Source organism: Gadus morhua, chromosome 4, assembly GCF_902167405.1.
Source record: "Gadus morhua chromosome 4, gadMor3.0, whole genome shotgun sequence".
NCBI classification, from domain to species: domain Eukaryota; kingdom Metazoa; phylum Chordata; class Actinopteri; order Gadiformes; family Gadidae; genus Gadus; species Gadus morhua.
The window spans coordinates 25,633,864-25,648,407 of NC_044051.1; the positions used below are offsets into that span (position 1 = coordinate 25,633,864).

The 14,544-nt window shown below is 46.7% G+C and overlaps 1 protein-coding gene across 1 annotated transcript in view; it reads left to right on the forward strand.

Annotated features, from left to right (window-relative positions):
• Positions 1-14,544, forward strand: part of mgat5 (alpha-1,6-mannosylglycoprotein 6-beta-N-acetylglucosaminyltransferase) — a 123,993-nt gene that overhangs the window by 105,634 nt on the left and 3,815 nt on the right. Inside the window, exons 11-15 of the mRNA XM_030355478.1 lie at positions 6,344-6,493; positions 8,938-9,084; positions 9,540-9,656; positions 11,633-11,707; positions 12,021-12,178. Coding sequence (XP_030211338.1) covers positions 6,344-6,493; positions 8,938-9,084; positions 9,540-9,656; positions 11,633-11,707; positions 12,021-12,178 — 647 coding nt within the window. The remainder of the gene's footprint in view (positions 1-6,343; positions 6,494-8,937; positions 9,085-9,539; positions 9,657-11,632; positions 11,708-12,020; positions 12,179-14,544) is intronic.

The window sequence follows — 14,544 nt, forward strand, 5'->3', positions numbered from 1 at the left end:
AATAGTGAATAAGGTAATCCCAGCCTCCTGGCTGAAACCACAACCCCCAACAATTATTCAATGGAGGGAAAGAATCCGGCACGTTTACAACATGGAAAGTACAACAGCATTATTACAACTGAAAATAGATATATTTCTAAATAGATGGTCATCCATTGCCCTTATTTTATTTATAAGGGCAATGGATGACCATTGCCTTTATAATTAGGGTTGCTGTTATTGCTATTATTATTATTATTGCTGTTGTGGTTGTTATTGTCATGATGATAATGGTGATAATGTTTTTATTTTATTTTATATATATATATATAAAAAAAATATTACTATCTATTTGTATCTGTGGTATGGTGCATGCACATGCGTGAACACTGTGTTCATTTTCTTTCTGTTATCATGACTTGTTTTTAGTATGATTATTTTATTTATTTATCTAAAGACAATGGTCATCTGCAATTTGAAAATGATCTTATACTTTGCTCAAGCTAATATTATACCTTACATATGATGATTAGGATTACAGAAAATTGTGAGATTAATTATGATTCTTTTTTTTTATTGACGGCACTAATATAACACATACTGATAAACACTCATATACTGCTAAACACAGACCCTAGCACAAAATCAAGTTTCACATTACAGTACGGCACGGTGCGGCAGAACACCCACTTAGAACACCCAGACAAAAGAAAGACGGGGAACAAAAACAAAAGGTAAACCACGCCGGCCGGGAAAACAGAAACTGAGTTTCTTGAACTTCAGATCTAAGTTTAAATCAGACGGCTGTCATAATTTGAACGCCTCTCACAGCCCACCCAGGTGGATCTCGGCGCCAGGTTTGACGAACTGGTGAATGTGGAAGTACCTCGGGTCTTTCTCAATACACATATTCACCATGGAAAAACACGTTGAATGTTGTTAGTTACTGTTTAGCCATTTATCACTTAACCACTAACAGCTGACCTTGATAGAAGTTTTGGATATCATTATGGTCCTGGTAGGGGTGAGTGGAACCTTGCTTCAGACTCTGACGTTATGACGTATGAGGACCCCAATATCAACGATTGAACCCCACTATATGATCACTATATTTTGAAGATGCTTCGCGAGAAGGGGACAGTTTGAGAAGAAACTCAACTCGAACTCAAAAAGGTGCGCCTGTGAAGCTCGGTATATTTTGGCTTGTCTCCCTTTTCCCTCTCCAACTTTGTTCTTTAATACATTCAGATCCGTGCGACCACCACACTGCAGCAGAGACTATGGGATTACTGTTGGAGGGAGAGAGGAAGGGAGGGAGTCCTTGGTTTAATGAGCCTCCAGGCCCAGCATCTCGAGAGGGGAAATAGATAGATGGTGTCTTATGCAACTTTCTCTTTTGCAAATCAACCAGCATCGACCAAATTCAATCAAACACTTAACTCGCTGTGAATGCACACGTGTATGTTTATGACCACCGTTTAAAAACGGCCACGTCATGACCCAATAATCAAGAATGTCTTAGCTATGGCAGTTGTTCTTGTAGATTGATTCCCATTGAGGCCTTTGTAGTTCTGGGATGTCAGGCTTTTATCATAGGACTACATTTCCTAGACACAGGCAGTCAAATTTGGGGCCTTCTAATAAGGCTCCTGTGTGGCCTATTCATTACCTCCTGTGTTTTAATGAAATGGTTCCCGGTTCCTACTGATAAGAGCTTCCCAGCCAAAAGGTTTCTCAGTTTCTCCTGCCAGCTTGTGGTTTAGACCTCTACACCTTGACACCAAGACCCACGCCAATATCACATGACCGGCTATTTATCTAGAACTTGACCCCTGGAAAACGTTTACTAATGTTGGACTTTTGCGATTTTGGATCTGTTCTTCAAACTATTTCCCTACAAAACCTCCTTCCTAAAACCTCCCACGGCTTCCTGGTCAAAAGTAAAGGATGCAAGGAAATGCACATTTGGTATTTTTTTGTCGGCCAGTTACGGCAGATTGCTGTACTTCATGTAAAGGTTTCACAACAAGGATAATTTGTACCCCCCAAGCAACCTCTACCAGCACAGCAGATCATCCTGATGGACATTAAAGGTCCCATGACATGCCACCAGGTGTGGGTTGATTAGCTGTTACAAACCATTTTGGAAATCTGTCCCTTATGACATCACAGGTGGGCGTGTCCACCTAGATGTGTGACGGGTAGATGAGCAACGTTTGCTACAGTCCACCTGGTAGGCTGGTAGACTGATCTATCCAGCACACATCTAGGTGGACACGTAACGGCTAATCAGCCCACACCTGGTGACATGTCAGGGGGCCTTTAAGTGAACTTTGTGCTTTCGCCCTCTTCTGTGTCGTTTGTTAGTGTCTCTTTCTTCAAAGGACTGGATATTGATGAACACCAGGGTATGGGTTATCACCCCCTTCGTCTAATACTGCAGCACATGGACACACAAGGACACCTAAACCTCTGGCTGTCTCCGCGGTTCCAACGGCCTCAAGACCTCTCTGGATCAGAGCTGTGGTTCTTTGGGAGAGAGGGTCCTCCAAAGGGACTGGCACACAGAGAAGGTCACGGTTGACGGTGAGGGAGTCAGTCAGAGCAGGTTATGGATTGGCATCTGAGAGCGAGAGGTTCCCAATCCAGCCCTGCTCTTCCCCTAAGTCTGTCTAAAATATTTGTCACAATTTTCTAAATGGAGAAAAGGTGGTGAGAGCGTCAAGACTGAGGCCGAGTGAATTCCTAGCTACTGTTAGCAACTGGCCCTTCATTAGCTTCAGCGGTCATTAGCAGAGAGTCAAAATCTCTTCTCCACCGGGGCCTGTGTTGCTGCCATGCTGCCCTTTGGCTCCACCCTGGAGGACAATCAGCTGGGCACCATGAAGGCTACTTGGGCTGGGCACTCTGACATCACCAGCTCACCGCATTCCCGGACCTCTGTCCACACGCCCCATCTCAGTCTGTCTCCGACGGCGGCGTCTCGTCAGTTCCTGAGTCGACTGATGACTTTTTAAGGGATGTTCTCGTCTTCGAGAACGCATGGCATTTGCCATGCGTTAGAATGCATGGCATTTGTATTTATAATTCATCTTTGCCAGCGTTCTGCCTTCAGGTAGAATGGGAGCCTTTAGTTTATCGCTAACCGGCTCCGTTTAGTCGAGATCCGTCCTTAAAGTCGTATTTTTTTGTGGCCAGGCAGGATGGCTTCACATCCCGAAATGTTATAATATTGCATCTATTCATTTTCATTTAGATTGGAGGCGTCTTTGATGTTGAAAGCTTCAAACGCGCACACACACACACACACACACACACACACACACACACACACACACACACACACACACACACACACACACACACACACACACACACACACACACGAACAAGGATGTGGTAATCTGTGACCACTGATGTCCACGGCCACCGTGGGACATGCGTATGAAACAGTGCTCTCTTGTATCAGAAACAAGCCTTTAGGACAGTAACCAGCCAGGACAAACCTAGCAGGCTGGGAGTGGGGGCAATAGACCCATATCCTTTAGTGTCCAGCCTCTCTCATCCTGTGAACATAGAGAGAGGCTTGGTCAGACCATGAAGGGTGTGTCAGAAGGCGTATCCTGGTCATAAAAACAAGCGTAGACAACCGTGACTGGCACTGATAGAAATTGTTATCCTCTGGTGTCCAAATTGGCCTGTAGATCCCTCACCCCTGACAGCCCCTCTCTCCTCCTCCTCTACACTTCAGCCCCTCCTCGCCCGACTCTATCTGTCCGCCTCCCCCGTCCCATTGTTACGTTGTTTTTCCCAGGCACCAAGGTTAACCCATTCCCTCGGATTCAAAGGACATAAAACTCCCCCTTTTCTCTCTCGCGCTCTTCTCTCTTCCACCCTCCCTCCTCCTCCTCCTTCTCCTCCTCCTCACTCACCTCCTCCCATCCTCCCTCTCCTCTCCTTCCTCCTCCTTCTCCCCTCCTCCCTCTCCTTCCTCCTCAATCCCCACCCTTCCTCCCTCCCTCACTCCTCCCTCTCTCTCCTCCTCACTCACCTCACCTCCTCCCTCTCCCTCTTTCCCTCCTCCCATTCTCTCCTCTTCCCTCACCAACCCTCCTCCCTTTCCTCTCCCTCCTCCCTCTCCTCTCGTCCTCCTAAATCACCTCCCTTCCTCCCACCCTCCCTCCCTCCTCCCTCACCTCCACCCCTCCTCTCTCTCCTCTCCTTCCTCCTAACTCATCTCCCGTCCTCCTCCCTCCCTCATCCCTCTCCCTCCTGCACCTGCACCCTTTTCTCTTGCACTTTTCTATCTTCAGATTCTCTGTCTCTGTCTCTGTCTCTCTCTCTCTCTGTGTGTGACTCTGTCTCCTCTCTCCTTCCACCATTATCCCGTACCCTGCCCCCCCTTTTTCCTGTTTCTCTGATACAAAGACGTGTACATCAGAGTGATTCCGCTGGAAATATCAGTCGTCGCATACGTGAGAAAGTAGAGCCACAATAGAGAAGGTGATGCGTCATGCAGAGCAGCTTATGAGCCATTTCAGGAAACACAACGCCAGACAGGAAGTTGTGTTGACAACTGTGGGTGAAAGGTCATGGTTGTGTAAACGGAAGCTAATTGTATGTGTTGTAAGTTTATGGCATTGAGGCGACATCTCTTAGGAAACGAATGGACTTTGGTTCACACACACACACACACACACACACACACACACACACACACACACACACACACACATTATGGAGGAAGTGGGAGGCCCTGCTTTGATCTTTACTTTCTCTTTAAAAAAAACTTCATGACACCAAACCAAGACGGTGAGGTCGGGCCCAGACCTTACCTTTTATGCTAATGCACCGTCTTCATCAGGAGTGGTAACAAAAACGACATTAAGGTCAGGAGAAATTAGTCTCTGTGGTGAGCGTCCTCCTTATCCAGCTTGTCCCTGTTTTTATATTGCTTTTTAGACACAGGCACTCACACCTTCAAAACTGGTGTTACTGTTGTAAATATTGAAACATTAACGTTTAGTTTAACTCCATAAAAGAAGGAATGTTTTTAACATTTCCGAGAAAAGCGAAGAGCAGCTTTCTGACTTACTCAGACCTGGTAAACAATAACGTATACATCTCGGATTCAATTCTAGCCAATTTGGAAATATTCAAAGAATATCTTATTGGTAAGGTGTATGACATCAGCCAGAGTATGGATCGGAATAAACTCATTGGATCAGAGGGAAGATGAAGTTGCAGACCCAGTTCTGTGTGAAACATGTCCGTAGGCAGATTACACCAATCATCTTTGCCTAGTCTGAAGTGCTTCCAATCTAAATGATTAAGGGGAAGTTGATGTCTCAGGTTTTCTGATGGAATCGTTTGCCTTTGAAGTTTAAGATGATTAATATTCATTCTGTGATTCATGGCTGTATAATTCATTGAACTCAAGACTGCCCGCGTAGTTACAGATTTTATTGGTACAGTTTTAATTCAAGCCCAACGCGATCCCAATAGAGACCAATCTATGGTGCTCGGTTCACAGCCTGATTTATAGAAACAGGACTCATTCCTTTAAAAACAGACCATAAAGTGTCCTGAGGCAGGACAGGAAGTGAACTGGCTAAAGTGTCCTGAGGCAGGACAGGAATTGAACTGGCTAAAGTGTCCTGAGGAACAGGAAATGAACTGGACAAAGTGCTAAAATGCATCCTAGGGACCTCAGCCTGCCTGTGACACGGTCCTTTAGCAGGTAGCAGAACTGTCATCCTCTCTTGATTCACATGTATCCTAGTCTCACAATTCAGATTTAAGATTAAGTTTTCACGTTTTATGGCAGAGGAGCTCAAATTTGGGTGACGGGCTGTGTTGGCATATCATGTTGCTGGAGGCGGGCCACTGTGACTCCATAATTGCCGAACAAAGCTCAGCCATTCGTAGTAAACTAACAAAATGTCTAAGGGTTTCAACACTGTAGACTGGAAACTGTAGAAACACAGTTATGAACATATACATGGGGATATGTGATTGATGTCCCTTCTTCGACATGGTGTCAAGAAGGTCTAGATAATATGAACTTTGTCGGGGCCGTACCATGGAACCATTGTAATTGAAAGATGATGATAAATCTTTGTAGAATAATAATTAAACTGCAAAACGTTTCGAAAATATTAACATTAAGTATAAATGTAGATGTAAAAATAAGTCAAAACATTATGAATAATTGAGGTACATTATCGACAGTTTACTCTACATTATTGAGACACAAATATTCCTTACCTACTGAATCTACGCTGAAGGAGCTGCCTCCATAGGGTCCATCAGGACAACCAGACAGTATGCTAATCCAAGTCTTTTCCCCATCGGTCTGCCTCAGGACAAGAAGAAGTACCTGGACCTCATCCACAGCTACATGGAGGTGCACGGCACCGTGCACGGCACCAGCACCGTCCACCTGCCCAGCTACGTCAAGAACCACGGCATCCTGAGCGGCCGAGACCTGCAGTTCCTCCTCAGGGAGTCCAAGGTCAGACCCCAAATTTTTGGATTTAGCCGATGCATTTAGCATTTAGCAGACGCATTTAGCATAAGCATTTAGCAGAAGCATTTAGCCGACACATTCAGCAGACGCATATATCCAAAGGGACTTCAAGGTTTGCATACAATCAAAGTATCTGTGATATTTATGGTGGTATCTTTTCTGGTTGCTACTAGGGGGTAGAAAACGCCCGTTTACTTGACCACTTTAAGGAATTATTAGCAGCAGGAAGGTGAACTTCAGTCATCAGCAGAGTTAGTTTTATGTGAATCATAAAGGTGGATTCCATAGTTCCCCGACCCAGCGTTAACCAAGATGAAACCAAGACAACACCTATTTAACCCAGAGGACGATCCTCAACCAACAGGTTTTAATGCTCATCTCATGAGAGGTATTTAGAGCTAGCTTATTTTGTTATTATTATTTGATTTGATTCTTTGATTTGTTTCAACGGCCTTGTATGCGATCGCATCCCCACAACCTAAAGGGCCCTCTCTCTGTCAAGACACGCACACACTCCCGCTTGGATGTGTGGGGGGTGATGCGGGGGAGGAAAAGACAGGGAGGGAAGGAATGAGAGAAATAGGGAGGGATTGGTGGATGAGTAGAATAGCAGATACTAACAAATGTGGGGTTTTCTTTGGTCCAGTAGCACCTATTAGATTGCTTAACGTCACCTAGCATTTGCTTTTATAAAGCTTTTCATTAGCTTGCTGTGACCATAAAGCACACACAAAAACATAAGTCCACTTCTAGTAATAGTTAAATGTTGTGGTCACATGTTGTGGTCAACAATCATGCCAATACAATACTCGAGAGAACCAGAGATGTTGTTTACGGAATAGAGAAGGGGACTTTTTATTTACACAACTAACCAGACACAACAACAGGTTTGTTTTTTCTGCTCAAGCTTGATGTACTAAGACGCTATTTGTTTTTGCAGTTGGTGTTCTCATCTCATTTGCTTGGAAAGGATTGAGTGATGTGATGGGTTTAAGAGTTCTGATCAGTGGTGAGGTGTCAATAGGGAAGTGACCAGCTGCACAGTGATAGTCTCCGTCAAACTCGAATGTCTGATTAAAGCAGAACTCATTCCAGCACACCTGAAAAACAGGAAACACCAGCACTACTGGAGGGTAGTTATAGTCTGCAAACCGAGGTATTAAAATGGTTACTCTAACTGGTTTATCTATTCACACACACATGTTAGTCCTGTGTCGTGCGTATTACAGTAGGTGTTCCACAATCCAACAGTTGGTCTGGTGTCAGGCCATCATTGGCTGCATTCAATGTGTTTCGGGGGGTAAGACTGCAGACAATAGCGAGGAACACAGAATCTCTCTCTCGCTCCCTTTCTCTCTCGCTCTTTCATTCTGTGTCTCTCTCTCTAACTCCCCTTCTCTCTCTCTCTTTCCTACTGTCTCTGTCTCAATCCCCTTTTCTCTTTCTATCATTCTGTCTCTCTCTCGCTCCCCTTCTCTCTCTATCTCTTTCATTCTGTCTCTCTCCCTCTCGTTCCCCTTCTCTCTCTCTCTTTCATTCTGTCTGTCTCTCTCCCTCGGTCATTCTCACTGACTGCCTCTCATTCTGCGGTGTGTATACACAGGGCCTCAATGGTGCTTTGCTGCCCCCTGTAGGCACGTTGAGGATATACCGCTCTCCTCACATTGTATATTGCATTTGACTGGCTCCCTCAATGATGTGTGTGTAGGTGTATAATAAAACAGTATGTGCTTATTTTGTGCATGTTTAACGGGAAGAGCCTGAGCGGCATGAAAGATGTAAGTGTTGTGCAGTGTATGTGTGTATGTTTGTTTCTTTGCATGGTTTCCAATCATCGCTCGCAGGGTGCTTGAGGGTGCGTCTCTCTCTCTCTCTCTCTCTCTCTCTCTCTCTCTCTCTCTCTCTCTCTCTCTGTCTCTGTCTCTGTGTGCTGCTAACAGACCAGCCTTTGTCGCCAACCCCAGACCTTCACTGAAGGAGAGCTCATACCACTGCTGCTCTCCTTGTAACTCCTACTCTCTGTCTCTCTCTCACCATCCTTCGCCCTGGTTTCTGTCAAGGGGCACTCTAGGCAAAAAGAAAAAAAACCTCTTTATCCTATACGTCACACGCACACCAACTCCTGTTCGAGCTGACGCCTGCCACAGCACACAGGGCTTACACGTTACTTTCAATTATTCACTCCTTAAACACACCCATGTGTGGGTGTTTCTTATTGACTGCAGTTGTGTTTTGCATCGGGAGAGTATATTGTGGTGATCCTGTGGGACATGAGCCATCGCTTCTGCAATTTACAGCATTACCTCACTATCTTGTTCTCAAAACCTTTGACCATGGTCCTCGCTGCTACACTACTGTGTCTTTGTACTTTGTCTTTCAATTCACTGTGCATGCATAAAGTGTCTCTGTCTCTGTCTCTCTCCGTCCAGCTGTTTGTGGGCCTGTCTTTCCCCTACGAAGGCCCCGCCCCCCTGGAGGCCATAGCAAATGGTTGTGCGTTCCTCAACCCCAAGTTCACCCCTCCCAAGAGCAGCAAGAACGCAGACTTCTTCAAGGGAAAGCCCACTATGAGAGAGGTGAGAAGGTGGGGTACTAAGAGAAGGAGGTGGGGGAAGAGGAGGTTGGAGGGGAAGATTTTGGCTATGCTGTTCAGACATGTTTGCTAGATTAAACTGCTGGTCATAGGTGTGTGTGGTCTCTTAAACAACCAGTAATTGAATCTCTATCCTTATATTTACCCCTCTTTCCTCCTCCCAACTCCCTCATATTCTCCTCTCACTTCTCCTCCTCCTCTCTCCTGCTCCTCCTCTCACTCCTCCTCCTTCCCCTTCTCCTCCTCCTCGCCCCATTCTCCTCCACTAATTCCTCCTCCTTCTCTCTTCTCCACCTCCTTTCTCCTCCCTTTCGTCCTCTTTTCCTCCTCCTCCTCCTCTCTTCTCCCTCCTCTACAATTTCCTCTTCATCTTCCTCCTCCACCTCCTCTCTCTTCCTCCCTCTCTTCCGCTCTCCTCTTCCTCTCTCCTCCTCCAAGCTCACCTCCCAGCACCCCTATGCAGAGGTGTACATTGGGCCCCCCCACGTCTGGACGGTGGACATCGAGAAACCCGCCGAGGTGGAGCAGGCCATCCGCACCATCCTCAGCCAGAAGGTAACCATGACGACAGGGAAGGAGTGGGCAGAGAGACGGGAGCATGAGAGGAGAGGAACATGACAGCAGAGGGAAGAGTGGATGTGCTTTGGCAATTAGCATGGACCATTTAAAAAGAGGATAAGGGAGCATGAGAGAGGAGAAGGGAGCAGGAGAGAGGAGAAGGGAGCAGGAGAAAGAGCTGAATCAGTGGCTGGGTTGGGCAGCAGTTAAAGGTGAAGGTGAGTGAGTGAGTGGGGATCAAAAGGAACAGCGGGTGATGGTGTTGATGTGTGTAGGTGATGGTGGGGCAAAGTAACTGAGCTGCGTAGGGGAGAGGGAGGGAAGGAGGGAGGGGTGGGGGTGGTGATGGCAACAATGGAGTCCGTTCACCGAACCACCACTCATATGCTCTGAGAGGCACAGCGGACTGCTGCCGGTCTGGTCATGCTCACACACGCACACACACTCACACTCACATGTGGATGGACAACACAATGGCCTTCATTGTTGCAGTGTGTTCTGTTTAGTTTATACTGCTGGCTTGTATTGAAACTGCTTTAAATTCCCATTAAATGTGTTCACGTGACCAGTGGTAAAATGAGAAGAGATCCCGCTTTGACTCGCTGGTTTTAATGTTCAATGAGAACCATCTAAGGCAGGGCCATATGTACCAAAACTTATATTGCGATATTTTCTGTTACATTTTTTGCGCGGATATACGATATTAGAATGATGTTCCCGGTTCACGGTAGGTTGGAACGATGGAGCGTCGAAGAAATGGGCAGTCCCCAGCAAAATAGGGCTGCTAGATTATGGAAAAATTCATAATCACGATTGTTTTGGTCAATATTGAAATCTAAATTATTTCAACGATTATTTTTGAGCATGATTTATTTATTCAGCATGTCTTTCCCAAAAAAACGTTGTAACTGAGAACTTTGAAATTTCGCCTTAAAACAATACACAAAATGTTCAAAAAGAAAATGTTCCAATCTAAAATAATATACAGACATGTATCCAGCTGTTCTGCCCTTTCTATAAAACAGGGGTCGGCAACCCTAGGCACGCCTGCCACCACTGGCACGGGGCAGCATAATCATTGGCACACTTGAACCCCCCCCCCCCCCTTTTTATTTATTATTATTTAAAAAATTCACAGCACAATGCGGCAGCATATTCATTACTACCGATTTTTTTTTGCCCTTTATTCTGTTTTGGGCATTTCCTCCCAGTGCAAATATGTTTAAATTTGGTACAGAAAGCAGTGTTCTGAAATGGGATCAATTAATAGTTTTTAAACCTATTTTGTGATTAATAGAGAAGAAAATATTTAAAATATTTGGCCTGTATTTGTGGCCTGTATGCATCGCATTCACATGGTATTGCAAAGCTGTACATGTCTTAAAGATATTGATGTGGATGGTTACAACATTCTCATATATTCTCGTTTTTTACATTTCTCACAGTGCAAATATGTTTTTGAATGAGTTTCTGAAAATTGTGTTTTAAGATGGGACATATGTAATTACATTTTGTAAACACCATGTAGCAAATATAACAACCAAAAAAACATTAAAACGTTAATGCATGATTGTGGACTATATGGAAATAGTACAATTCCAGGTCTTCTGGAAATGGTTTTGGTCGCTGTGTCATAATTCAGCTTAATCTTTTGCTTAAGGACACTCATTAATGAGAAATTCTCAAACTGGCGCTGCATGTTGAAAAGGTTGCTGACCTCTGCTATAAAACATAAAAAAAGAATTAAAAAAAACCCTGATTATATTAATTTTGTGATCGCAATGCCACATCAAAATAATATATAATATACCGGTATGGCGATATTGTCTCAACTACATATCTCCTGCAAAAATATACAGATAGAACTCTTACTACCGGTATATAGCACAGCCCTAGAACAGATTAGTCATGATAATTAGGAGTTGCATTGATATTTAGTGTAGCATTTTCTAAGTGTATGGATGTTTCTCCAGATTGAACCCTACCTGCCCTACGAGTTCACCTGTGAAGGCATGCTGCAGAGGGTCAACGCCTTCATCGAGAACCAGGTACACACACACACCACACACCACACACGCACACCAAACCGCACACACAATAATAACATGAAGAAACATTCATATAAAATGGACACGTGTCCCATAATAACACAATATGTACAACACAAATAATGCAGAGTACGTCTATTTTTAGGATTTCCATCAAATATATTGACGTCCGTATCTCTACCATCAACTATCAACACTCTTTCATTCATCATTCATTATTCTTTACGTTCCCTCTCCCCCGCTTTCCACCCTGCCCTTGCCTTTCTTCCCTTTCCTCCTCTCTCCAACCCCCGCTCCCTCCACCCTCCCCCAGGACTTCTGCCACGGCCAGGTGATGTGGCCCCCGCTCAGCGCCCTGCAGGTGAAGCTGGCCGAGCCCGGCCACTCCTGTAAGCAGGTGTGCCAGGAGGAGCAGCTCATCTGTGAGCCCTCCTTCTTCCAGCATCTGAACAAGGACAAGGACCTGGCCCGGTGAGGAGGGGAGAGGGAGGAGGGGAGAGGGGGACCTGGCCCGGTGAGGAGGGGAGAGGGAGGAGGGGAGAGGGAGGAGGGGAGAGGGGGACCTGGCCCGGTGAGGAGGGGAGAGGGAGGAGGGGAGAGGGGGACCTGGCCCGGCGAGGAGGGGAGAGGGGGACCTGGCCTGGTGAGGAGGGGAGAGGGGGACCTGGCCCGGTGAGGAGGGGAGAGGGAGGAGGGTAGAAGGAGGAGGGGAGAGGGGGACCTGGCCCGGTGAGGAGGGGAGAGGGAGGAGGGTAGAAGGAGGAGGGGAGAGGGGGACCTGGCCCGCTGAGGAGGGGAGCGGGGAGAAGGAGGAGGGGAGTGGGAAGAGGGAGGAGGGGAGAGGGGGACCTGGCCCGCTGAGGAGGGGAGCGGGGAGAAGGAGGAGGGGAGTGGGAAGAGGGAGGAGGGGAGAGGGGGACCTGGCCCGGTGAGGAGGGAAGAGGGAGGAGGGTAGAAGGAGGAGAGGAGAGGGGGACCTGGCCCGCTGAGGAGGGGAGCGGGGAGAAGGAGGAGGGGAGTGGGAAGAGGGAGGAGGGGAGAGGGGGACCTGGCCCGGTGAGGAGGGAAGAGGGAGGAGGGTAGAAGGAGGAGAGGAGAGGGGGACCTGGCCCGCTGAGGAGGGGAGCGGGGAGAAGGAGGAGGGGAGTGGGAAGAGGGAGGAGGGGAGAGGGGGCCTGGCCCGGTGAGGAGGGGAGAGTGGGACCTGGCCCGGTGAGACGGGGAGAGGGAAGAGGGGAGAGGGGAGAGGGGTCCTGGCCCGGTGAGGAGGAGAGAGGTGGACCTGGCCCGGTGAGGAGGGGAGAGGGGGACCTGGCCTGGTGAGGAGGGTAGAAGGAGGAGGGGAGAGGGGGACCTGGCCCGGTGAGGAGGGGAGGAGGGGAGAGGGGGCCTGGCCCGGTGAGGAGGGGAGAGGGGGATCTGGCCCGGTGGGGAGAGGAGAGGGAGGAGGAGAGAGGGGGATCTGGCCTGATGAGGAGGGGTGAGGGGGACCTGGCCCGGTGGGGAGAGGGAGGAGAGGAACCTGGACTGATGAGGAGGGGAGAGAGAGGGACGTGAGGGAGCGATGTAGGTGGGGGAGAGGGGGAAGTGTTCAGGGAGTGAGGAGGTGGGGGAGGTGTTCGGGAAGCGAGGGATAGGTTGGCCTACCGTGATATGCTGTGTGGCTTGCTAGTGTGTGATTTAGTGTGTGACAGGTGTATTTTCATACAAATACCTGTGCATAGATGCACAGATGTGCAAGGGGTGCAGGTATGTGTTTTCATGTAAAGGCCTTATCACTTCAAAACAATATGGCCGCTACTCCACACATCAGTAGACTAACATCAAGTGACCTACTCCACACATCAGTAGGTCTGCATCTTTGTGTAACTGACCAAATAATCCAATACCTCAGATTCTCTGATGTTATCCCTCTCCTTGTCAGAAGATGGCGCCACAACACCGGTTTATGATTAGTCAGATATGCAAGATCGGTCACTGCAGTACTATTAGACTGGCAACAGATGGAAACAGAGAACATTCAACATTTCCATTATAGCCTCTAAAGTCTGTGGACTCGAGAAGACGAAGAGAGATAGGCGTAATGTTTAATTTGTTCTTTATATATATATATTAGGGCTGTCGAGCGATTAAAATATTTAATCGCATTAATGCCATAGTTAACTCGCGATTAATCGTAAAAAAAAATTCTATGCTAAATATCCCTTGAATTCTTTGTCCCATTAATTTTTCTCATTTTAATGCTCTTATCAACATGGAGAAGTGCATCGGCTTGCCTTGTGAAAATGTTTTTTTATTGATAACAACATTGGCATATACTGATCAAAACCGGACGGTACAAAAAAAAAGCCTATAATGCAATTAAACGATGAACATACAAAGATATGCCTTGAACATAGCAGTCAGGCTACTGCTTCTTTGTTTTGAGCCCCAAAAACATATATATATATTTTGTAAAAAATACTAATTTGCGTTGATCGCGCGTTAAAAAAATGAACGCCGTTAAAATTGGTTTGCGTTGACGCCGTTAATAACGCGTTTAACTGACAGCTCTAATATATATATTAGAATTTATTTTTCCCTGCTCCTCAAGGTTAGCCTGGCTCCGCCCGCCTAAGTACTTCCGCTCAATTTGAATTTCCCTTCAGTACTAGGTCTGAGTCTGCGGTATGTTAGTGGGTTTTCTCTGTCTACATTTTCTGCGTCCAATCAGCGAACAGAGGGAGTGGCTGAGATCAATGACGTTAAAGTCAGCTCGTGTTTGGTTTGTTTACTGCCTGCGCGCAATGTGATTCCCGGCCAAACGTTAGCGATTGGTTATGGCAGATCCAGAGGGG